The 24,915-nt window shown below is 44.9% G+C and overlaps 1 protein-coding gene across 1 annotated transcript in view; it reads right to left on the minus strand.

Annotated features, from left to right (window-relative positions):
- The window catches only part of hmcn2 (hemicentin 2), a 72,771-nt gene that overhangs the window by 16,263 nt on the left and 31,593 nt on the right, over positions 1-24,915 (minus strand). Inside the window, exons 26-63 of the mRNA XM_071403402.1 lie at positions 23,566-23,757; positions 23,324-23,454; positions 22,948-23,095; positions 19,976-20,102; positions 19,222-19,379; positions 18,756-19,034; positions 18,489-18,631; positions 18,226-18,376; positions 17,864-18,103; positions 17,620-17,733; positions 17,283-17,470; positions 17,000-17,096; positions 16,692-16,853; positions 16,335-16,448; positions 16,029-16,225; positions 15,793-15,874; positions 15,541-15,672; positions 15,254-15,397; positions 14,113-14,272; positions 6,247-6,371; positions 5,950-6,133; positions 5,706-5,803; positions 5,308-5,586; positions 4,971-5,161; positions 4,788-4,869; positions 4,542-4,678; positions 4,297-4,438; positions 4,029-4,173; positions 3,746-3,873; positions 3,401-3,557; positions 2,111-2,232; positions 1,852-2,016; positions 1,635-1,742; positions 1,354-1,488; positions 1,105-1,239; positions 678-947; positions 356-546; positions 63-276 (exon numbers count right to left, since the gene is read on the minus strand). Coding sequence (XP_071259503.1) covers positions 63-276; positions 356-546; positions 678-947; positions 1,105-1,239; positions 1,354-1,488; positions 1,635-1,742; positions 1,852-2,016; positions 2,111-2,232; positions 3,401-3,557; positions 3,746-3,873; positions 4,029-4,173; positions 4,297-4,438; positions 4,542-4,678; positions 4,788-4,869; positions 4,971-5,161; positions 5,308-5,586; positions 5,706-5,803; positions 5,950-6,133; positions 6,247-6,371; positions 14,113-14,272; positions 15,254-15,397; positions 15,541-15,672; positions 15,793-15,874; positions 16,029-16,225; positions 16,335-16,448; positions 16,692-16,853; positions 17,000-17,096; positions 17,283-17,470; positions 17,620-17,733; positions 17,864-18,103; positions 18,226-18,376; positions 18,489-18,631; positions 18,756-19,034; positions 19,222-19,379; positions 19,976-20,102; positions 22,948-23,095; positions 23,324-23,454; positions 23,566-23,757 — 5,967 coding nt within the window. The remainder of the gene's footprint in view (positions 1-62; positions 277-355; positions 547-677; positions 948-1,104; positions 1,240-1,353; positions 1,489-1,634; positions 1,743-1,851; positions 2,017-2,110; positions 2,233-3,400; positions 3,558-3,745; positions 3,874-4,028; positions 4,174-4,296; positions 4,439-4,541; positions 4,679-4,787; positions 4,870-4,970; positions 5,162-5,307; positions 5,587-5,705; positions 5,804-5,949; positions 6,134-6,246; positions 6,372-14,112; positions 14,273-15,253; positions 15,398-15,540; positions 15,673-15,792; positions 15,875-16,028; positions 16,226-16,334; positions 16,449-16,691; positions 16,854-16,999; positions 17,097-17,282; positions 17,471-17,619; positions 17,734-17,863; positions 18,104-18,225; positions 18,377-18,488; positions 18,632-18,755; positions 19,035-19,221; positions 19,380-19,975; positions 20,103-22,947; positions 23,096-23,323; positions 23,455-23,565; positions 23,758-24,915) is intronic.

Genomic DNA, 24,915 nt, shown 5'->3' on the forward strand with positions numbered 1-24,915 from the left:
TTACTATATACCTATGACTACATAATATCAATCATAACAGAATATTGGAGCCCGTGGAGTACCTGGATAGGGGCTGTTGTTAGCGGTCCAGGAGATGACAGGGGTAGGGGTGCCCTGGCCATGGCAAGACAAGCTGAGACTTTGGCCTTTGTTCAGGGTCACGTCACCAGGTAACTCCTTGAAGGCGGGCCTCATGTTGACGGACAGGCGGGTGTCCTGTCTTACTGTGCCTGCTGTGTTGGTGGCCACACAGGTGAACACACCACCATCACCTGGCTACAAGGGCCAAAAAGTTGATCAGAATCTTCACCTAAATCACCTTGATTATACACTGTAAAGTAGAAATGTCTCTGACCTCTGCCCTCTCAATGATCAGCTCTCCTGATCGCAGAACAGTAAATTTGCCAGGCAGGTTGGGCACGGTGTTATCGTCCTTCTCCCATGACACCCGGGGCTCTGGCGAACCCTGAGCCGCACACGGCAACAAGGCCTGGAAGCCCTGGACAACAGACAGCTCTGGCTGACCACCAGGAATCATAGGCGGGACTAGAAGAGAGAGAAAGAGTCAGTTTATTACTGGCAAATCAGTTACGTCATTCTATGAGACACTGTTAATCCTAATGTCAGGTTAAATTACGGATAAATCTGTCTCATGCCCTCAGTTCCTATCCACTTACTCATTATGACAAGCCTCATGTCATGGCTGGCCCTGCCAACGAGGTTTTTTGCAGAGCAGGTGTACAGGCCAGCATCACTACGTTGTGAGGCCGCAATCCTTAGGGTGCCGTTGGCATAGAGCTGTATGTGTGCACCCTTTGTGACGGGCCTGCGTTCCCTGTGCCAGGACACCTCTGGCTGGGGTTGTCCATCTGCCACACACTCCATGCTCACTGGCTGGCCCAGCACGGCCGTGTACTCCACACGAGGAACACTCAGTACTGGGGGAACTGGAGCAACACCATCACACATAGTTGAACCTTTCACTATTGAGGTATGCATTATTTAAATTTCTCTGGGGCCCACAAGCATTCAACTAATTATCAACAAGTGCCTCCATACTTTTCTGACAAAATGTCTATGCTCTGTAGAGGTGTAGTGTGTTACCTTGCAGCACGAGCCGTGTCCTTCCCATTGCTGTGCCAGCTTCATTCTGTGCCAGGCACTGGTAAGTGCCCGCATCACCCAGTGTGACCCGAGAGAACTTCAGAGCTCCATTTGAGAGGAGAGCCAGTCTGTGACCTGTAGAGCCATAGAAAGAAGACATCACTATTCAGAAGCAGCAGAGTATAACTGACAATTGTGTTATATAATGGCTTGATTTCTGATCAAGTGTTTAAAAGAGGACATTCTCACCAGTTAATATGGGAACACCCTCTCGTTGCCAGGTGATGGAGGGTCGAGGGAAACCTTTCACCTCGCAGGGCAGAACTGTCCCATGATGCAACACTACTTGTACTTCCTCTGTCATGGGCCTGATCTCAGGGGGCTCTGAGTGGGAGAGGGCAAATCCATTGACGTGGTTTATCACATACAGACTAAAAATTGTTAAATGGTAAATTTAAGACAGAGTGTTACAAAGCAAAAACATGAACCATTACTGTATAACCGTAACAACAATCCACCCGAGGACCCACCTTGCACTGTGAGAGTGATGTGTTTGTGGGCCACCCCTGCAGGGTTCCGGGCAGAGCAGGTGTACCTCCCTGCATGACTGGGGGTAGCAGCTGTAATCTCCAGCACCCCTGGATCCAAACAGTACAGTACCACAACAACGAAGACCAAAGTACTAACATGACAGAATCACTGATGGCCATAGCACCATGTTACACTCTGAGCAGCAGTTTGACCTACCTGTGGGCAGGACCCGATAACTCCCCCCTCGGGAACCCAGCTTGGCTCCACTCTTGGTCCAGCTGACACTGGGCTCTGGGCGGCCCTGGGCATGGCATGGCAGCACCACAGGGGCCATTTTGATAGCAATGACTGTTGTGATGTCATCTTCAATGGTGGGGGGGGCTAAAGGGAAAGAGAGAAGAAATCTCAGTCTGTCTTTATCTTAGATGAAATGGCTCTCCACCAATGTTGGATTAGGACCTAAAAGCAACAATACCTTGTAGGATAACCTCAATGACACTGCGCTCCTCTCCAACCTCATTGGCTGCTGTGCATTCAAAGTATCCCTCATCCTGATTGGATGGAGAGGAAATGACCAGAGATCCAGAGGAGAGTAACCTTGAAACAAAACAAAGTCACACACAATAATTCAAAATGAATCTTTTGTATGTATGTCCATTGTTTTATAACTACTCTGGACGGCTCTGACTTAGAATACGTGGACAACTACAAATACCTAGGTGTCTGGTTAGACTGTAAACTCTCCTTCCAGACTCACATTAAGCATCTCCAATCCAAAATTAAATCTAGAATTGGCTTCCTATATCGCAACAAAGCATTCTTCACTCATGCTGCCAAACATACCCTCGTAAAACTGACCATCCTACCGATCCTCAACTTCGGTGATGTCATCTATAAAATAGCCTCCAACACTACTCAACAAACTGGATGCAGTCTATCACAGTGCCATCCGTTTATTCACCAAAGCCCCATACACTACCCACCATTGCGACCTGTACGCTCTCGTTGGTTGGCCCTCGCTTCATACTCGTCGCCAAACCCACTGGCTACAGGTTATCTACAAGTCTCTGCTAGGTAAAGCCCCGCCTTATCTCAGCTCACTGGTCACCATAGCAGCACCCACTCGTAGCACGCACTCCAGCAGGTATATCTCACTGGTCACCCCCAAAGCCAATTCCTCCTTTGGTCGTCTTTCCTTCCAGTTCTCTGCTGCCAATGACTGGAACGAACTGCAAAAATCTGAAGCTGGAGGGTCATATCTCCCTCACTAGCTTTAAGCGCCAGCTGTCAGAGCAGCTCACAGATCCCTGCATCTGTACATAGCCCATCTGTAAACAGCCCATCTATCTACCTACCTCATCCCCATACTGTATTTATTTATTTATCTTGCTCCTTTGCACCCCAGTATCTCTACTTGTACATTCATCTTCTGCACATCTACCATTCCAGTGTTTAATTGCTATATTGTAATTACTTCGCCACCATGGCCTATTTATTGCCTTAACTCCCTTATCTAACCTCATTTGCACTCACTGTATATATACTTTTTGTTTTCTTTTGTTCTACTGTATTATTGACTATGTTTTGTTTAATACATGTGTAACTCTGTGTTGTTGTATGTGTCAAATTGCTATGCTTTATCTTGGCCAGGTCGCAGTTGCAAATTAGAACTTGTTCTCAACTAGCCTACCTGGTTAAATAAAGGTGAAATAAAAATAAAATAACAAATAATTCACAGGAGGACAGGCCATTCTGCTTCACGTACCTGTATGTGCCAGGCTGATGGTTGAGGTCTATGGGAGTCCCATTCCTCTTCCAGGTGACTTTAGGTGCAGGTATACCTGTGGCCTCACAGCTCAGCACGGCTCTCACCCCTGTGGTCACCGTCACGTTGAAGGGACCAGGGTTGATCGAGGGACCAACTACAGGGACCCAAATCATAAAAAAATACATATGTATGGCATACAAACCAATCTGACTGTAAGGTGCTGACTGTAATGCAGTGGCTGAAAACCTGAATAAGAGTGTCTGATCCAAAATGTTAATGTAAAAAGGTAAATCTACTGTATTATGGTGTGATTCTGTTTTTCTTTGAGTTGTATTTATTTACCAAACACGCGTAAGTCCATCCCATGGTGATCTGATCCGGCCTGATTGGACACGGTGCAGTAGTAGCGTCCGGCATCACTCAGCTGAACAGCCTTCACACGCAGAGAGCCTTCAGACAGCGTGGTGTACCTGGGACACAGGACACACACAATCAGTCAGCTCCCCTGACAATCTACACATCTACAGTCATACAGAAGATGACACATTCTGCTTTATGTGTAAAGACAGTATCCCAATAACCTCTATCAGCTAAGTCAGTGGAACAAAAAGCAGGAAGCCCTTACTTGTTGTCGTCAGGACCTATAGGGATGCCATCTTTCCTCCACAGGATTGTAGGTGAGGCCTCCCCCTCTACTTCACAGGGCAAGACTGCATCCTGACTGATATGTGCAGTGACCACAGAGCTGCTCTCTCTGATGACTGGTGGCACTGGGGGGAAAGAGGCATGAAAATACACATTATAATTGATTGAGGTTTATACTGCAGATCTATTCCATATCACTGAACGCATGATCTCAATCTTCTTCTTAACTCATCATGTTATCAACTCACTGAGGATCTCCACAGTGAAGAAGAGGTTGGTGCTTCCAGCCATGTTGGTGACCACACAGCTGTACTGGCCACTGTCCTGAGGCCTGACGTCCTGGATCTCCAGGTACTGACCCCCGGCCAGCCTCTGGATACGACCCCCCAGCTGGGACCAGGGGAGAAAGAGGGAGACAGAAAAAGAGAGAGTCAATTATGTACTATATTGTGTGATTCCTGCCACCCTCTGTTTCCATGACGTCCAGTCTGACCTGTAATTTCACGTCGTCCTTGTACCACTCTATGTCAGGTGGAGGGTCACTGTCAGCCTGGCACTCCAGAGTCAGGTGTCCCTTGGCTGGGACTGACAACGTTCTGACATCATCAGAACCAAGAAGAGTTGGGGGAACTGGAGCAGGGAAACAAGCGTTGATGATTAGGATCAGGATTTGATTTATGAGTACCTTGCTATCTATTGGCAGGATTGACAATATACGGCTAGGAAACACATGTATCACCTTGAACACGGACCCAGTGGTTACTTCCATCCTCGCCTGCTGGGCTGCTAGCCAGACAGGTGTATAGACCTGCATCCTCCACCTAACAACAGAGATATCACTGGTATGATCTGGTGTTTACCATTATACAGCAGTGAGATCTGAATGTCAACTAAATGCTGTGTCATTACGTTTGTGACTTACTTGCACTTTGGTAATCCTGAGGAAGTGTCCGTCCTCCTCTACTATCTCACTATCTCCCTGTAGAGGGCGCCCATCCTTGAGCCAGCTGAGGGTAGGAGAGGGGACGCCCTCTGCAATACACTCCAGCTCCAGAGCAGTGTTCACGGCCACCATCAACTCCTCTGGAGAGCTGATGGAGATCTTTGGAGGCTCTGTACAATAATAGAAAATGACATCATTGTTAAACAACAAATATGAACATGACATCTCATTCCTATTGCTTCAGCGGAGCTTCAACTTTTCATCTGTGCATAGGTGCTGTTTGGGTGAATGGAGAATGTTTGTTCTGCCTGCTCACCCAACACAGTGAGGTTGAAGCTCTTGGTGCTGCTGCCAGCCTGGTTGCTGGCCACACAGCTGTAGAGGCCTCTGTCAGAGAGCCCCACGTCAGGCAGCTGCAGCCGCGTCTCCTGGCCGTCAAGCAGCAGGTTGCGATGCAGGGACAGAGGCTGGCCGTCCTTTAGCCATTTCAAGGAGGGAGGGGGGACACCCTGCGCCTCACAGGTCAGCGTCACCAGGGACCCCCGCACCACTGTGACCGGCTTTACAGGCTCCACACGGTCCACACCTGGAGGAACTGAGACAGAGACAGACAGACAGGCAGGCAGACAGACAGACAGATATCTGTTTACAGGTATAGCACTTACAGCTCAGTGGTGTATTCATCAAAAGGAGGTGGGGAGTATAAGTTAGTACCTTGGACCTGTACATCAAAGTTAAGCTCAGCGAGGCCAGCACGACTGCGTGCCACACACGTATAGACCCCAGAGTCTGACAGCTGCACTGGAGAGATCCTACACACACAGAGGGCATACACATTCACTTTCACCTTACCTGAAACTCAGGCATACTTACTAAAACAATATCCTGTTTATTCCTTCATTAAGGCAGTTTTGTGAGAGAGCCACCAAACTAGACATTGCCATGTATAGAATCTTACCTGAGTACAGTGTCTGTAGAGAGAAGGCGGATACGTGGAGAGAGGAGCAGGGGGCGTCCATTCCTGAGCCAGCTGATCTGAGGTGGAGGGTTACCCGCTGCCTGGCACTCTAGGGTCACCACACTGTCCTGGGTGGTCTGCACCTCTCTGGGGGCACTGGTCTCGCCCGAGATAGAGGGGGGCACTGTGCGGAATTACACAATCATTATTACCAAGAATCCAGATTGTTTCTAGGATGCTCAGTACTAATTTAGTTAGGAAATATTTTCTTTAACAGGTAGATAAAAGACAACTGACCCAGTACAAGGAGGGTGAAGATCTTGCTCTCCTGGCCAGCAGGGCTGACAGCCAGACAGGTGTAAGTCCCAGAGTCCTCAGGCCTCAGCCTTAGCACGGTTAGAGTGCTCCCATTAGGGGATATGCTGTAACACAGGACACACACACATCAGTGATTACGAAGCAGTGCTGGACATTCAGGTAAATTTGCCAGTGTCACACAGGTCCAGCGCCAACTGAAGTCTACTGGCCCATCCAAGAAAGAAAAAATATATAAACCATTTTATTGTCACATAAACCACATAGGTGCATTGAAATGTGTTGTTTTACAGGGTTAGCCATAGTAGTACAGAGCCCCTGAAACAAATTAGAATGATTAACCCTGCTCAAGGTCACATCAACAGATTTTTCACTTTGTCGCCTTGGGTATACGGTCTGCAACCTTTCGTTTACTGGCCCAATGTGCTAACCACTAGGATACCTACAGCCATATCAACATCTGACAGGAAAGCAAATGATGTAGCATAATTTCAATAGCAGGTGATTTTTCTCTTTCATTTGCGAGCTAAGCAAGTAGCCTATACAAGGTTTATACAGTCATTGGCAAGTCAAATTCAAGGTCTTTCAATTTGTTTTTTGAGCACTTAATTGTAATTTTCAAGAACAGACATTTTATATTTCACTGTTGTAATAGCCTACAGAAAAAAAGTATGCATTACCACTAAGCATAATGCATTTTTACATTCTAAAATATGTCAGAATAATGTGGGCATTGCCTGACTATATAGACATCATGCTCCCGACACAAACTCACTAATTAAGTCTGTACATGTGGTCACTAGTCAGTCTCGCCATTTGAGATGCTGAAGAGTTATTGAGGGGTTACTGTATCATGTTTAACTCTTAAGGATCCTTCCTTTTTTTAAATTTTTGTCCAAAATGACATACCCAAATCTAACTGCCTGGAGCTCAGACCCTGAAGCAAGGATATGCATATTCTTGGTACCATTTGAAAGGAAACACTTTGAAGTTTGTGGAAATGTGAAAGGAATGTAGGGGAATATAACATATTAGATCTGGTAAAAGATAATACAAAGAAAAGAAAACGTTTCTTTTTTACCATTTGTAGCATTTTGGCCACTAGATGGCAGCAGTGTATGTGCAACATGTCAGACTGATCCAATGAACCATTGTATTTCTGTCCAAAACTTTGAATCAAGACTGCCCAAATGTGCCTAATTTGTTTATTAATAATTTTTCATGTTCAAAACTGCACTCTCCTCAAACAATAGCATGGTATTCTTTCACTGTAATAGCTACTGTAAATTGGACAGTGCAGTTAGATGAACAAGAATTTAAGCTTTCTGCCAATATCAGATATGTCTATGTCCTGGGAAATTTTCTTGTTACTTACAACCTCATACTAATCGCATTAGCCTACGTTATCTCAACCATCCCGCAGCGGACCCACCAATCCTGAAGAAGTTTTAAAAACTAGAAGGCGACCAAAAATCGGTTTCCATTTGAAATGAAACGCTTTGTATGGAAAACAAAGTTCAAGCCAACATTCAATGTTGTCTTAATCATAATAACTTCACAACACCCTTCAATTTAAACAGCGGGAAACAAACGAACGTGGCTACATCTCTCATGAAAACTGATCAGAAATGAAATCACGGAATAATTCTATTGGAGCAGTAGAACCTCTAAAGCGGCTCCCATAACTTCCTTGACTTTTCAAGGACCAAATAGCCTAGAGGAAATATCTGAATTTCAAGGTAGGCTAGTCCATTATGACTGAATTGCACATCGCAAATATTCAACCAAGACCTTGAACTTTTTAAATACCTGGTTTGCATACCTATTCTTGCCTTATCATTTACTGGTAGATATCATAACATCTTACCTACCCCTACAGCTGTCGGTCTTCGGTGAGCTGCTCAATGCAACAACAAGCTGTTTTCCAAGCTGCTTTCTCTCTGCTCGACAGATTATCAATGCTATGTGTGCACCGCGAATGTGATAAGCAGTGGCGAGCGACCCCCTACCCCCAACTGTTTTGAGCCCCACCTGTTTAGCTTTCTTCTTTTGTGTGCCTGTTTTGCATGTGATTTTGGATTAATATGTGTCACATATCAGTTTGCAAACAATGTAAAAAAAAATAAAAAAATAATAATAATAATTATTGATTAATAAAGCTGCATTCAAACATGGTCTCTTTTTTGCTTCCTTGTGTAAGGCAGCTCCAAGATGCAGGTGTTTCAGCCTAGCTCAGTGCTTTCTGTGGAGGTGGGGCAGCCAGCGGAAAATACAGAGCGTAGAGGTTGGTAATGTTCTCTAGTTGCGCTGTGATTGGCTTAGTGTTCCGTCACTCATGCGGATACTACGTCACTGCAAAATCTACTGGGAGAGCTCGTAAATTCAAGCCCCTTGGGTGCTGACATAGAGTTACATTAGACATGCCCATACAAGAAGGCTCAAGGTCATTGGCCACAGATAAAATAATGTAAAATCACATTATATCTACCGTAGCGTTGATTGGACTGATCATGTCAACATCATACTTTCAAAATCTTAGCTAGCAAGCTGGCAGTCATCATGAATCAAGTCTACAATCTACTGGAAAATCCTTTTCAATCCTTGTCATATGAAGAGAAATTATGAAGAGAAATTACAGATAAAACGTATCGGTGCTCATTGGCCATTGGACATAAACATTACACGACATGTTGGAAATCGCAAATTCAACAATGAGTGGTTTGTAAGGAATCAGTGGCTAACTGCAAGCATTGCAAAGCAATCACTGGCCTGCTATTCAGTGGAGAGGGTGTATGGTCCAAGTCTGGGTTTAAGGGTTTCTTTTCCAAGCTTAAAAGGATAAACATTCAACTTTGGCCATGCTGTCAATCCAGCATGACTTCTGCCGCGTTCAAAACAACTGGAAACTCAGAACTGGGAAATCTCAGACTTCAGTGAGTTCAAGACAACTAGGAACTCAGGGAAAAAAATGAGCTCCGACTGGGAAAATACGTTTTGAACGGTCATCCAACTCGGAATTCCAAGTCAGGAACTCTGGCCTTTTTCTAGAGCTCTGACTTGAAGATCACTGACGTCATGATTCAACCTTGTTTTTTGCCGAGTTCCAAGTTGTCTTGAAAGCACCATAAATCCAGAGAATGCCAGACTTTGATAACAACGTTTGATGACAAAATTTGCCCACGAAGGACCGCTGCGCCACCTCCCTGTTCAAGGAAGCACAACACAACAAGGTGAGTCCAAAAATATATTGTATGCTGCTGTGTAAATTATGTAATTTGCCAGGGAGATATGTATACTGTAGCTAAGAAAGTAATACTAAGTGTATGTTGTGTCGTAAGCTGTTAGTAGCCCATGTGCCTCACCCTAATAATTTGATCCCTTTCCCCCTCATAACGTAGCCTACTGTTCTGACTTGGTGGTGCACATGTAGCCTATAAACTGTTTTAGAGAAATGGCATCATCGAATATTGTTAGAGCTTTCATTGTCTGCTTATATGCCCCCTTTATTTATCCTATGGTTCTGACTTAGTGTTCAGGGAGAATACTGTAAGAAAGGCCCATTTTCTGAATTATGTCGCTGTACATTTCAAAAGTGCTGAACAAATAGTTACATTTGACTAAGTCCATCCTAGCTCGGTCATTAATATCTTAATCGAAATTACGGATTGCCTCTTATCCGCTCGTCGTCCTCTTATGCCATAGTTTGTACATCTCAATTGTCAGTAGAAACCACATTTGTTTAAGCAAGTCTGCCATATCTTCTACAGTACCAGTCAAACGTTTGAGCACACCTACTCATTCCAGGGTTTATACATCAAAAACGATGAAATTATATTTTTTCAACAGGACAATGACCCATCACACCTCCAGGCTGTGTAAGGGCTATTTGACCAAGAAGTAGAGTGATGGGAGTGCTGCATCAGATGACCTGGCCTCCACAATCACCCAACCTCAACCCAATTGAGATGGTTTGGGATGCGTTGGACCGCAGAGTGAAGGAAAAGCGGTCAACAAGTGCTTATTCTACAATGTAGAAAATAGTCAAAATAAAGAAAACCGTTGAATGAGTAGGTGTGTCCAAACTTTTGACTGGTACTGTATGTTTTTTTTAAAGGCAGTAAATTATACTGAATGAACTGTTTCGCTGATAGCTGATAGCCAAGTGTAGGTGTTGGGACTGCTGTTGGGACAGCTTTAAGGAGTCCCTAACAGTTTGTGGGCACCATTTGTCACTGTTATAGTGCAATTAATGTATTGTTTAGTGTTGTGTTATATTGTGTAGGGGCTTGCAGGCATGCATCTAAAATACTTTGTTGGAGCTTGCCCCACCAAGATGTACATGATAAAATCACCACTGGTGATAAATAATTGACATAAGGAGCAGACAGCTAAGGGATTTAATCTGTTTGTTTGTCTTTAATCAGTTACAGTGGGGAGAACAAGTATTTGATACACTGCCGATTTTGCAGGTTTTCCTACTTACAAAGCATGTAGAGGTCTGTAATTTTTATCATAGGTACACTTCAACTGTGAGAGACGGAATCTAAAACAAAAATCCAGAAAATCACATTGTATGATTTTTAAATAATTAATTTGCATTTTATTGCATGACATAAGTATTTGATCACCTACCAACCAGTAAGAATTCCGGCTCTCACAGACCTGTTAGTTTTTCTTTAAGAAGCCCTCCTGTTCTCCACTCATTACCTGTATTAACTGCACCTGTTTGAACTCGTTACCTGTATAAAAGACACCTGTCCACACACAATCAAACAGATTCCAACCTCTCCACAATGGCCAAGACCAGAGAGCTGTGTAAGGACATCAGGGATAAAATTGTAGACCTGCACAAGGCTGGGATGGGCTACAGGACAATAGGCAAGCAGCTTGGTGAGAAGGAAACAACTGTTGGCGCAATTATTAGAAAATGGAAGAAGTTCAAGATGACGGTCAATCACCCTCGGTCTGGGGCTCCATGCAAGATTTCACCTCGTGGGGCATCAATGATCATGAGGAAGGTGAGGGATCAGCCCAGAACTACACGGCAGGACCTGGTCAATGACCTGAAGAGAGCTGGGACCACAGTCTCAAAGAAAACCATTAGTAACACACTACGCCGTCATGGATTAAAATCCTGCAGCGCACGCAAGGTCCCCCTGCTTAAGCCAGTGCATGTCCAGGCCTGTCTGAAGTTTGCCAATGACCATCTGGATGATCCAGAGGAGGAATGGGAGAAGGTCATGTGGTCTGATGAGACAAAAATAGAGCTTTTTGGTCTAACTCCACTCGCCGTGTTTGGAGGAAGAAGAAGTATGAGTACAACCCCAAGAACACCATCCCAACCGTGAAGCATGGAGGTGGAAACATCATTCTTTGGGGATGCTTTTCTGCAAAGGGGACAGGACGACTGCACCGTATTGAGGGGAGGATGGATGGGGCCATGTATCGCGAGATCTTGGCCAACAACCTCCTTCCCTCAGTAAGAGCATTGAAGATGGGTCGTGGCTGGGTCTTCCAGCATGACAACGACACGAAGCACACAGCCATGGCAACTAAGGAGTGGCTCCGTAAGAAGCATCTCAAGGTCCTGGAGTGGCCTAGCCAGTCTCCAGACCTGAACCCAATAGAAAATCTTTGGAGGGAGCTGAAAGTCCGTATTGCCCAGCGACAGCCCCGAAACCTGAAGGATCTGGAGAAGATCTGTAGGGAGGAGTGGGCCAAAATCCCTGCTGCAGTGTGTGCAAACCTAGTCAAGAACTACAGGAAACGTATGATCTCTGTAATTGCAAACAAAGGTTTCTGTACCAAATATTAAGTTCTGCTTTTCTGATGTATCAAATACTTATGTCATGCAATAAAATGCAAATTAATTACTTAAAAATCATACAATGTGATTTTCTGGATTTTTGTTTTAGATTCCGTCTCTCACAGTTGAAGTGTACCTTTGATAAAAATTACAGACCTCTACATGCTTTGTAAGTAGGAAAACCTGCAAAATCAGCAGTGTATCAAATACTTGTTCTCCCCACTGTATATAGCCTAGTTTAAAAATAGCCTTATTACAATATTTCCTGGCCCAAGCGGGCCCAAGCGGGCCACTGATGGGGATGCTCGACTGAGCGTTTCCAAAACCTCCCCAGGCCAGCAGGCAGCCCTGTATGTCGAACCCTGTTAAGAGATTAACACTGATACACATACAGTTGAAGTCGGAAGTTTACATACACTTAGGTTGGAGTCATTAAAACTCGTTTTTCAACCACTCCACAAATCTCTTGCAAACAACTATAGTTTCGGCAAGTCGGTTAGGACATCTACTTTGTGCATGACACAAGTCATTTTTCCAACAATTGTTTACAGACAGATTATTTCACTGTATCACAATTCCAGTGGGTCAGAAGTTTACATACACTAAGTTGACTGTGCCTTTAAACAGCTTGGAAAATTCCAGAAAATGATGTCATGGCTTTAGAAGATTCTGATAGGCTAATTGACATCATTTGAGTCAATTGGAGGTGTACCTGTGGATGTGTTTCAAGGCCTACCTTCACTCAGTGCCTCTTTGCTTGACATCATGGGAAAATCAAAAGAAAAAAGCCAAGACCTCAGGAAAAAAATCCACAAGTCTGGTTCATCCTTGGGCGCAATTTCCAAATGCCTGAAGGTACCACGTTCATCTGTACAAAAAATAGTATGCACGTATAAACACCATGGGACCACGCTGCCGTCATACCGCTCAGGAAGGAGACGCATTCTGTCTCCTAGAGATGAACGTCCTTTGGTGTGAAAAGTGGAAATCAATCCCAGAACAACAGCAAAGGACCTTGTGAAGATGCTGGAGGAAACAGGTACAAAGGTATCTATATCCACAGTAACACGAGTCCTATATCGACATAACCTGAAAGGCCGCTCAGCAAGGAAGAAGTCACTGCTCCAAAACTACCATAGAAAAGCCAGACTACGGTTTGCAACTGCACATGGAGACAAAGATCGTATTTTTTGGAGAAATGTCCTCTGGTCTGATGAAACAAACATAGAACGTTATAGCCACAATGACCATCGTTATGTTTGGAGGAAAAAGGAGGACGCTTGCAAGCCGAAGAACACCATCCCAACCGTGAAGCACTGGGGTGGCAGCATCATGTTGTGAGGGTGCTTTGCTGCAGGAGGTACTGGTGCACTTCACAAAATAGATGGCATCATGAGGAAGTAAATATATGTGGATCATTTGAATCAACATCTCAAGACATCAGTCAAGAAGTTAAAGCTTGGTCGCAAATGGGTCTTCCAAATTGACAATGACCCCAAGCATACTTCCAAAGTTGTGGCAAATGGCTTAAGGACAACAAAGTCAAGGTATTGGAGTGACCATCACAAAGCCCTGACCTCAATCCCATAGACAATTTGTTGGCAGAACTGAAAAAGTGTGTGCGAGCAAGGAGGCCTACAAACCTGACTCAGTTACACCAGCTCTGTCAGGAGGAATGGGCAAAAATTCACCCAACTTATTGTGGGAAGCTTGTGGAAGGCTACCCGAAACGTTTGACCCAAGTTAAACAATTTAAAGGCAATGCTCCCAAATACTAACTGCGTGTATGTAAACTTCTGACCCACTGGGAATGTGATGAAAGAAATAAAAGCTGAAATAAATCATTCTCTCTAGTATTATTCTGACATTTCACATTCTTAAAATAAAGTGGTCATCCTAACTGACCTAAGACAGGGAATTTTTACTCGGATTAAATGTCAGGAATTGTGAAAAACTGAGTTTAAATGTATTTGGCTAAGGTGTATGTAAACTTCCGACTTCAACTGTACTTAGGCTGGCAATTGTAAGTGAGAGGGACTCACTCTATCTCTTGGGTGTCTGAGCCCTCCAGAGTCACTCCATTCTTCAGCCAGCTGAGGTGGGGTGTGGGTGTGCCTGTCACTTTGCACTCCAGAGTCAGCTCATCGCCCACTGGGGCACTCAGGTCAGATGGATGGCCAGAGTCCAGGATTGTGGGCGACACTGAAACAAAAGATCAGCACTATGACTCACAACCCTGACATGCCAAAGGTCTTTGATTCTCTTCACAAAATGTGATTTTCTTGGGTGTAATCTAATTTACAATATGTAGGGACAATGGAGGTAAAACATTAAAAAAGTTATCCTTTTTAGATAAAACTACACTAAATATATTCTCATGTCACCAAATAAATTATTAAACCACAATGTCTTGCAATATAGCTTTAACAGCACTCTGTAGGGTAGCACCATGGTGTAGCCAGAGGACAGCTAGCTTCCGTCCTCCTCTGGGTACATTGACTTCAATACAAAACATAAGAGGATCATGGTTCTCACCCGCTTCCATAGACTTACACAGTAATTATGACAAGGTTTAATTGGCTTGAAAAGGTTTAATCGCCTGGTCACAGACAGCTGATGTGTTGTGCATTGATGTCTACAAGCGAAGGGAAAAGGTGAGAGGAGGAGAGCGCATAGATGCGAGAAGGAATACAACGAGTTGTTTTGTATCTGGCTATAAAAATGAACTGTTTGCGTGTGATCAGGGGTGTATTCAAACGGAAGCAAACGAAACACGGATAAACATACCTGAATTTGTCCAACAGGAACTCTAGTTTGCAACTGTTGGACTAATGATTACACCCTAGATCAGCTAGATGCAGGCAAGAGTGTGCAAGGCGATATTGAATGTGTTACTGTCTGTCAATGTGTCACTGTTTCCTCAAATCTTTCTTTCAACCTGTGTGCACTTACGTTGTAAACTTTCATTCATAGGCTATGTTATAGCAAACTCATGATGGGTATAGGGAAACTTTGAGTATCATGTAGTAGTCTAAATCTATCGATATTACATTGTACTGGGTGAATGTAATATGAATGACAGTCATCCAATATGCTGTAATAGAAATAAAGCCATGCTTATAAAAATGTTAAAATCATTAAACGTCACCGACTGCCACTGTTGTGGGAGAGTCTGTAGCCTACCTTGCACTGTGAGAGCAAAGTCCTTCTGAGTCTGTCCCTCCCTGTTCTTGGCCACACAGGTGTAGGTTCCAGCGTGAGAGAGGGTCAGCGGACCCAGCTCCAGCCTGTTGCCTCGTACCGACCACTGCCACTGCAGACTGCTCTCTGGGAAAGAAATAACCACACAGGTCAGGCTAAACCAGCAGCTGGAGGTCTCATTCATTCAAATGCATTAATACAAGTGTCAAAATGTGATCTTGTCAAAACTGAATTTGTCACAGTTAATTTATAAAACTTCAGCTTCTTACCAATAGGGGTGCCATCCTTCAGCCAGGTTATACTGGGTACTGGGACCCCTGTAGCCTCACACAGCAAGGTGACATGGGAGCCCAGGTTTTGGGTGAGGGACTCATGAAGAGGTCCATCCAGGACAGGGGGTACTAAGGAGGAGAACAGAATAGAAACAATGAGATTTGTATTATACTGTGACATCTGATATGCCAGTATTACCATATGTAAGAAACAGATCTAATGGAGGTTACATGGGAGGCAAGTCTCACCATGAACAGTCAAGCGGAAGGTCCTGTCCACTTGTCCAGCCACATTGGACACCTTGCAGATGTACATTCCACCATCAGCCACCTATGGACCATGAACCATAGTCAGCATGAAACAGAACAACAGTGTTTCACTTTGATGCTTAAAACAGGGTTAATCTCATGCCCTCAGTTATCAGTGCTAACTCTTTTAAAGCAGTTAAGACAGCACCAACTGAAGGTGATGACAGTGTGTTTACCTGCACTCCCATGATCTCCAGCTGATGCTGCTCCACTTTCAGTCCAGTCCTAGCTGCCAGCTGCAGCCCGTTCCTGTACCATGTGACCTCAGGCGTCGGAATGCCCAGAGCTTCACAACGCAGAGTGACAGATGACCCCACCTGAGGGGTCAGGACCTCTGACTCAGAGTCAAGGCGGGGCTTCAGCGTGGGCAGGACTGTAAACCCATAGGAATAAAATAGACAATATTTAAGTGCTAATTCAGATATTGTAGCAAGTGAAGTGTGACACTGATGAGGGCAGCACAGGACTATGACGCTTCTCACCATAGACACTGAGCAGTATGCTCTTCTGGTCCTGGCCTGCTGAGTTGGTGGCAGTGCACACGTACTGTCCTGCATCCTCTAGTCTGGCCCGGGGCAGCTGCAGCATCTGACCTCCTACAGTACAGACAACAATACGTCATTCAGAAGGCATAGTTTATGTTCAGTGAATTAATCAGAATGACAGTACAGTAAACTAGATGGCAGGTATCAAAGGAAGTCAGCAGAGAACAGCAGAAAGACAGTGGACAGTAGGCAAATCACAGATAAAATGCATTTTGAATTGCTATGCGTTTATTGTGTATGAGTTATGGAGTGTGTTATGGGCTCTGGGCAGTGTGTTGAGGAGCCAGCTCTGACCTGGCAGGATATGGATGCCCGTGCTGAACTGGAGGACCTGTCCATCTCTGGTCCATGTGATCTCTGGAGGAGGGTACGCCTGGACGTCACACAGCATGGACACCATGTGACCCTTTATCACACTCACCTCCTCCTCCCTGCCAGCTACCATCCTTGGGGGAACTGGAGAGAAACAGGAATAGATCAGCTCACACTCAGCTAACACGTAAACACATTCACAGGATGTCTCTGTCCTTCCTGTGTGAATTGAAGAAATCTGCTTGATGTGGCATTTGAAGAGATGTTTGTACTTGTGGGCTCCATCTCACCTTGCACAGTCAGACTGAAGAGTTTTTCCATTGCTCCAACCTTGTTCTCAGCCACACAAAGGTAGCTGGCCATGTCTGACACCTGCACACTGAGGATCTGAAAGAGAATAATTAATAACATAACATTATAGACCTGCCACCTGAGACAGATGAAACAAGAGAGAGCTGTATATTGAATTAAATCAAATGAGTGACATCAGCGCAGGACGGGGGCCATTCTATTCCAAGGGAAGTCCTTATACTGTACTAAGCAGTGCAGTGCTTTGGTATACAGGATTCTGACCTGTAGTTGTCTCCCGTCCTCACTGATGCTGTGGTTTTGTCCGGAGGGCAGCGGTGTGCCGTCCCTCAGCCAGGAGATGGCTGGTTCTGGGTGACCCGTCACGTCACAGTGGAGAGCCACGGTACTGTTCACCACTGCTCCTATCTCCTCCATGAACTCATCCAACTGGCCCGTTATCACTGGGGGGACTGGGAAAACAGGACGCCAAAAGAGAAAAACATTTGGAAATGGCGCATACGTTTTGCAGGTTTAGGCATTAAAGCTTTTGACTGTACGAGGACCATGATTGAATAATACGTTGACAGAATGACAGGGAGTAGTAACAAAGCGTGCCTACCTAGAACCTCCAGGTCAAAGTGCATGCGGTCCTCCCCTGCCTCGTTCACCGCCTGACACGTATATTTCCCAGCATCCTCCTGCTGGACCCGTGGAATCTGGAGTACCTGCCCACCTAGAGGACAACAACATAACAGAGCATCTTATTGGATCACAGTGAAGCTGATGCTGCAGTAGTGCCATTCTGGTCGTTGTACCAGTTTGATATCGTAGAACTAGACCTAGAGGGCTGGTCCCCCTCTCACCTGGCAGCAGTACTACTCTGTCAGCGGTGGAGAGCTTGCGTCCCTCTCTGTACCAGCTGAGATGGGGCGGAGGGATGGCGTTACTCTCACAGGACAGGCTGATGGGATGCCCCAGGACCACCTCCCTTCTCTCTGTCATCTCATCATCTCTAACCCCTCCCTCCTCCTCCTCCTCCTCCTCCTCTCCTCCCAGACCCCAGGCTGCTGCACCGTTACTCCCCCGATGGAAGATGGGAGGAACTGGAGAGAGAGAACGAATGTTCAGTTAGTTTCACAAGAGTGCAGTGAGATTAGGTTGCATAGTGTGAATGAACTAATTTTGCCAACGGCAGACAGTTTAAATTCCATACGTGGACACTAACCCTGAATAGTGACGTGGAAGTCTCTCTTGTCCTCTCCTGCAGTGTTGGTGACCATGCAGGTGTATTGTCCCTCATGGGAGAGCATGGCATTGTCTATGTGAAGAAGGCGACCACTCTCACGGATACCAGTGTGGGAGTTCCTAGTCAACAACTAGAAACAGCAAAAATAAATACAAAAATGTTTCAAATAAGCAGAAATAGACATCTATGGCGCTAAATGAACTTATGTGAAATGCAGTAGCTAGACAGAAACACAAACCAACCTGTCCATCTTTGAACCACTGGGTCTTCGGTTCAGGGAAGCCTTTAGCCAGACAGGACAGGGTTAATGAGCCGTTGATCCGGACTTTCTCATCTCGGCTACCGAAACTCAGAGATGTAGAGTCCCCTTCAATCTGCGGTGGAACTGATCAAATCAAACAGGCAGTCAAATACCTCTCCGGTATTTATGTACATTGAATTGTAATGATGTTAGACTACTGTTCATTACATACACCAGAATCAACCCTCTCCTTGTCTGGTTCCCTTACCCAGCACACTGAGTGAGTAGTGTTTAAGAGTGGTGCCTGCTGGGTTTGAGGCTCGGCAGGTGTAGAGACCGGCACTGTCTCCCTGTGCTGCCCCCAACCGCAGCGCCTGCCCACCCCGGGTGTAGGTGAGCTGGGCACTGGACACGATGGGCTGGTTGTCCTTCAGCCAGGTGATACTGGGCATGGGAGAACCTTCTACGTCACAGGGCAGAACCGTGGGGAAACCCAACACCACAGACACCTCTGAGGTCTCACTGGGGCCCATGATGGTGGGGGGAGCTGGAAAAACAGGAGGAGAGAGGAGGAGCGTGAGAAGAGAGAAAGGTGACTTTCTCAAGTTATACTGTAGTATAGAAGGTGAATCTGCTTCAGTGATAAACATTGTGATTATTTCTGAGATGCAGAAGGAAGTTTGTGTTGTTAGTATGAGGTCATTGAGAAGGAAACATGAGAGAGGGAACAGTACCTTGCACAGTGAGTCTGAACTGGCGCATCTGTGTCCCAGCGCTGTTACTGGCCAGACACTGGTACAAGCCCTGGTCCCTCAGTCTGACTGCCTTCACCTTCATCGCCTGGCCCTGCTCATGGAACTCCACATGGGGGTCCCCGTCCTTGGACAGCACCCTGGAGAGGAGGGAGAGGGATCAATACTCCAAAGCCTGACAGTGTATTGACTAGGCTAATCCACACACAAAAAGTGATATCTGACACATGATGTCACAAAATGACCAACTGATGAATTGGTTTACAATTACCATCATAGTCATAAAAACCAAAACATTCCTGTTTTAGGGGTTATTGACTCCTGTTAGAAATGTAAAAACCAGCAACCCCGAAAATGTTTACAAAGCTTTTGCAATACAGAAAAATATTTAAAATATTTAATTTTAGTGACTTTGCTACAGCAGGAAAATAATCCTGCAGCAACAGGAAATGTGAATTATTATGTGGATTGTAATTCATGGACATTTTTGTTGGGTCTGATACATTTTTCATTTGGACAAATCAAGTCTGAAACTTCAAAGTGGAAATTACAAACTTTAGAATCGTTTTTAAAACTAAAATACACTACAAGTTTGCATTTCCTGCCGTGCAAGAAAATTCTCAGCAACAAAAGAGTAATCAAATTAAGATCCTACATTTGTATATGAGTGTGAATAAACAATTTAATGTGATGGGTAGTAGCTATATGCACAAGAGTCAATGTCAAAAAGACTCACTCTCCATCCCGGCTCCATTCAACTTTGGGGGCTGGGCGCCCACTGACCCGACACTGGAACTCCACCTCCTGTCCTGACACCACTGACAGGTCCTGTACCCTGGACATCCCCGAGATCACTGGTGGGGCTAACTCACACACACACACACACACACACACACACACACACACACACACACACACACACACACACACACACACACACACACACACACACACACACACACACACACACACACACACACACACACACACACACACACACACACACACACACACACACAGAGAAGTTAGGCCATGGTAGGATGCAATTCAAAATTAGACCTGGAATTGCTAAAATATATTTAAGAATAAAAAGTAAAAGTATAAATCATTTCAAATTCCTTATATTAAGCAAACCAGACAGCACCATTTTCTTGTTTTTAAAATTTGCGGATAGCCAGAGGCACACTCCAACCCTCAGACATCATTTCCAAATGAAGCATGTGTATTTAATGAGTCCGCCAGGCAATGGCGGATTTAGATATAGGCGACACGGGCAGCCGCCCCGGGCAGCATCTTGCAGGGGGCAGCATCAAATCAAATCAAATCAAATTTTATTAGTCACATACACATGGTTAGCAGATGTTAATGCGAGTGTAGCGAAATGCTTGTGCTTCTAGTTCCGACAATGCAGTAATAACAACAAGTAATCTAACCTAACAATTCCACAACTACTACCTTATACACGCAAGTGTAAAGGGATAAAGAATATGTACATAAAGATATATGAATGAGTGATGGTACAGAACGGCATAGGCAAGATGCAGTAGATGGTATAGAGTACGGTATATACATATGAGATGAGTACTGTAGGGTATGTAAACATAAAGTGGCATAGTTTAAAGTGGCTAGTGGTACATGTATTATATAAAGATGGCAAGATGCAGTAGATGATATAGAGTACAGTATATACATATACATATGAGATGGGTAATGTAGGGTATGTAAACATTATATTAAGTGGCATTGTTTAAAGTGGCTAGTGGTACATTTTTACATAATTTCCATCAATTCCCATTTTTAAAGTGGCTGGAGTTGAGTCAGTATGTTGGCAGCGGCCGCTAAATGTTAGTGGTGGCTGTTTAACAGTCTGATGGCCTTGAGATAGAAGCTGTTTTTCAGTCTCTCGGTCCCTGCTTTGATACACCTGTACTGACCTCGCCTTCTGGATGATAGCGGGGTGAACAGGCAGTGGCTTGGGTGGTTGTTGTCCTTGATGATCTTTATGGCCTTCCTGTGACATCGGGTGGTGTAGGTGTCCTGGAGGGCAGGTAGTTTGCCCCCGGTGATGCGTTCTGCAGACCTCACTACCCTCTAGAGAGCCTTACGGTTGTGGGCGGAGCAGTTGCCGTACCAGGCGGTGATACAGCCCGACAGGATGCTCTCGATTGTGCATCTGTAGAAGTTTGTGAGTGCTTTTGGTGACAAGCCGAATTTCTTCAGCCTCCTGAGGTTGAAGAGGCGCTGCTGCGCCTTCTTCACAACGCTGTCTGTGTGGGTGGACCAATTCAGTTTGTCCGTGATGTGTACACCGAGGAACTTAAAACTTTCCACCTTCTCCACTACTGACCCGTCGATGTGGATAGGGGGGTGCTCCCTCTGCTGTTTCCTGAAGTCCACAATCATCTCCTTTGTTTTGTTGACGTTGAGTGTGAGGTTATTTTCCTGACACCACACTCCGAGGGCCCTCACCTCCTCCCTGTAGGCCGTCTCGTCGTTGTTGGTAATCAAGCCTACCACTGTAGTGTCATCCGCAAACTTGATGATTGAGTTGGAGGCGTGCATGGCCCACGCAGTCGTGGGTGAACAGGGAGTACAGGAGAGTGACATTTGGTGACATTTGCACGATCGGTTTGCTATCGCTCATTTGCACGTCACGTCAATGATATCATGTCACCGTGTGGGACTAGGGGTCAATTAACCTTGTCGGAGTATGTGCCCTGATTCTAGTTTGTGAGCTAGGCAGGCTACTGCCTGGGAAGGTCTCCCACTCAGAAGTACAAGATGGGGAGGAAGGTGGGGTCAGCTTGACCTCAGGTCTCCCCACTGGAAGCCCGAGGTAGGGGGAGCGGGGGAATCTATCAAATAGCGCACCTCTAACTTTGTACAGTACTAATGCAATTAGTAAAATTAGTCACACTACAAAATGCTACCAAATAAACTACAATTAACTCATAATACTGTGAATATATAGTTTCACAGACATATTGTTGCATTTTTTTCTGGTTTGAGCGAAATCGTTAAGAATAATATATAACCCGTCTGCACACCACCAAGGTGAATTGGTTTAGTCTTGACTCTTGGTTGACAGTGTTGGGGGATGGGTAATGTATTGATGCTCGAGTGCCAAATCAACACAAATTTGTTTCTATTTGTCTTTGTTACTTCTTTTTGATATTTAGGAGTCTTAATTTTGTATATATTTTAATTATTATATAGTTTTAAATGTTATGATTATTTATTTGTGTTGTTCCAAATGTCTGAATAAAAATTACAGTTAGTGCAGGATAGTTTCTTTCTTTGTTGGTGGGGGGGGGCTGAAGGAAGGTTCGCCTAGGGAGCCAAGCTCCAAGCTAGAACCGTCACGTCAGAGGCAGTAGGGATGACCAGCGATGTTCTCTTGATAAGTGCGTTAATTTTGACATTTTACAATGTTCCTGTCCTGCTAAGCATTCAAGATGTAACAAGTACTTTTGGGTATCAGGGAAAATGTATGGAGTAAAAAGTACATTCTTTTCTTTAGGAATGAGTGAAGTAAAAGTTGTCAAAAATATACATTACAGTAAAGTCGAGTACAGATATCCCCAAAAAAACAACTTAAGTAGTACTTAAAAATATTTTTTTACACAACTGACTTTGCTTAAACTTTAAATGTAAAATCAATGGGAGAGGTAGGACACCGACTTGATTTTAAGCACTATGGACGCTCACCTTGTACAACAATGTTGTAGTCCCTTCGGGCTTGCCCAGCTGTGTTACTAGCTATGCAGCTGAACTGGCCACCGTGCTCTGTCTGGACCCGGTAGATTCTCAGAAGTCTCTTCCCATTCTGTAGATACACTCCAGGGGAGTCCACCACCTATACACAGCCAGACATACATTGTACGTGATTGTTACTGTAAGATCAATATTGGACTGTGATAAACTAAATGACCACTTGGTGTCACTGTGTTGCTAGATATAAATAACATGGTTGTCATCGAAGTCATTAGAAGTATGGTCACCTATACAACCTATACCTATACGTTTCAACAAAAAAAAAAAGTGTTTTTAAGAAGTGTATTTGAATGCCTGGTAGGTGACTCACATTCTGCCCGTCTTTAGTCCAGGTGATTGTGGGGGAGGGGATACCAATGACATCACAGCCCAGAGTGAGTGGCTGCTTCAGGGTGACTGTCAGGTTCAGGGGCTGTCCATCATCCTTGATCTCAGGGGGAACTGGAGAAGTACGGGAGACAGACATCATCTAGAAGTCCCTTTGTTAAGACATTTTATTGTTATCTGAACTCACATCAGTTTTGAATAAAGATGGAATTGATAAGATCTCACCATGCACTTTCAGGCGGGTCTTCCGCTCAACAGAGCCTGCATCATTGCTGGCTACACATGTGAAGTCCCCACTGTGACTGGCAGATGCTGAACCAATCACAAGAGAGCCGTCCTGTGCCACAGATAGCTCTGATTGGTCAGGGTGTATCTCCAGACCGTTCTTGAACCAGCGTACCTTGGGAGGGGGTGAGCCTGCGGGTGTAAAGATAGCAGAGAGGGTAGTGAGAGGATTCTTTATCGATCATAGCTGACAGAAACAAAAGTTACTTCTGTCTGCGCCCCCACCTACAGGAAGGGCTGAATGGGAAAGTGTCCCAGACTGGAAAAAGCAGGCCGTACATGTATCTGTTGGACAGCAGGACAGATAGAGACTGAGAGCCCTATCGGTGGGCTGGGATACTTCAAGGTTAGAAAGTAGCACATGAACGCCAAACACAATATGTTGGTAGATGCCTGATTTAAAGTGTTAGTGTTGTGATTTACTACCAGAATCATAGCTTGAGGACCCTGGACAGTAAGAATAGTGATTGGGCCAGAAGTTCTAAGCCTTGATGTGATGTATAGGCACCTGAAACAGATGTGTTTGGAGCTTTACAATGGGGAAAAGGGCCGGGAGCATTGGCAGAAGTCTGGGATGGAGTTAGAGGTGGAGCACGGGACGGAATGGGGTTAGGAGGGCGCACCTGTACCCGATATAACCCAGTCTGAGGTCTCTCTTACATAAATAGGACAGGACATACATAGCTGTGCGGACATCCAGTCCAGCTTTTTGCATTAAGAGCAAAGGAGGAAGTAAATCCCTGTCCCATCTCTATTTACAGAACATATCCAAACACCAGAGAGAGAGAAGGCTGTACGGGAAACTAAACACATATTTCATCCCCCGTCCAAAAATACTGAGGGGACAGAGAGGAACCACAGAGAGGAACCAAAGGTAATGTTATCACCCGGTCCCATGCGGAGCACATGTTTACACTTTACAGCACTGACTCAAATGTATAATCTCATTGCTGGGAGGAAATACAGATGTTCTGTTTAGATAAAAATAATTAAAACCTGTTTCTTGTATTTATCTGCTTGAGTTCACTAGCTTCCTTCCATTATCTCTTTCATGTGTTTTTTAAACAAGTACTTCCATTATTATGGGGCATTAAGTGTTCCTATTGGTAAAACATAATAATTTCCTGATGGCAGAATCTCTTTTCATTTTGCCATCCAACATTCACACAGACAGACACATTTCTATGATACAATGGGGAATGAAAAAGCTATTGTCTCCTAGTTTCCTTTGCCAGACACCTAGTGCTGCCTGCCTGGAGCTGTGGCTGCCTGCGAGCGTCGCTGTGAGGG

This window comes from Salvelinus alpinus, chromosome 5 (genome assembly GCF_045679555.1).
Source record: "Salvelinus alpinus chromosome 5, SLU_Salpinus.1, whole genome shotgun sequence".
NCBI lineage: Eukaryota > Metazoa > Chordata > Actinopteri > Salmoniformes > Salmonidae > Salvelinus > Salvelinus alpinus.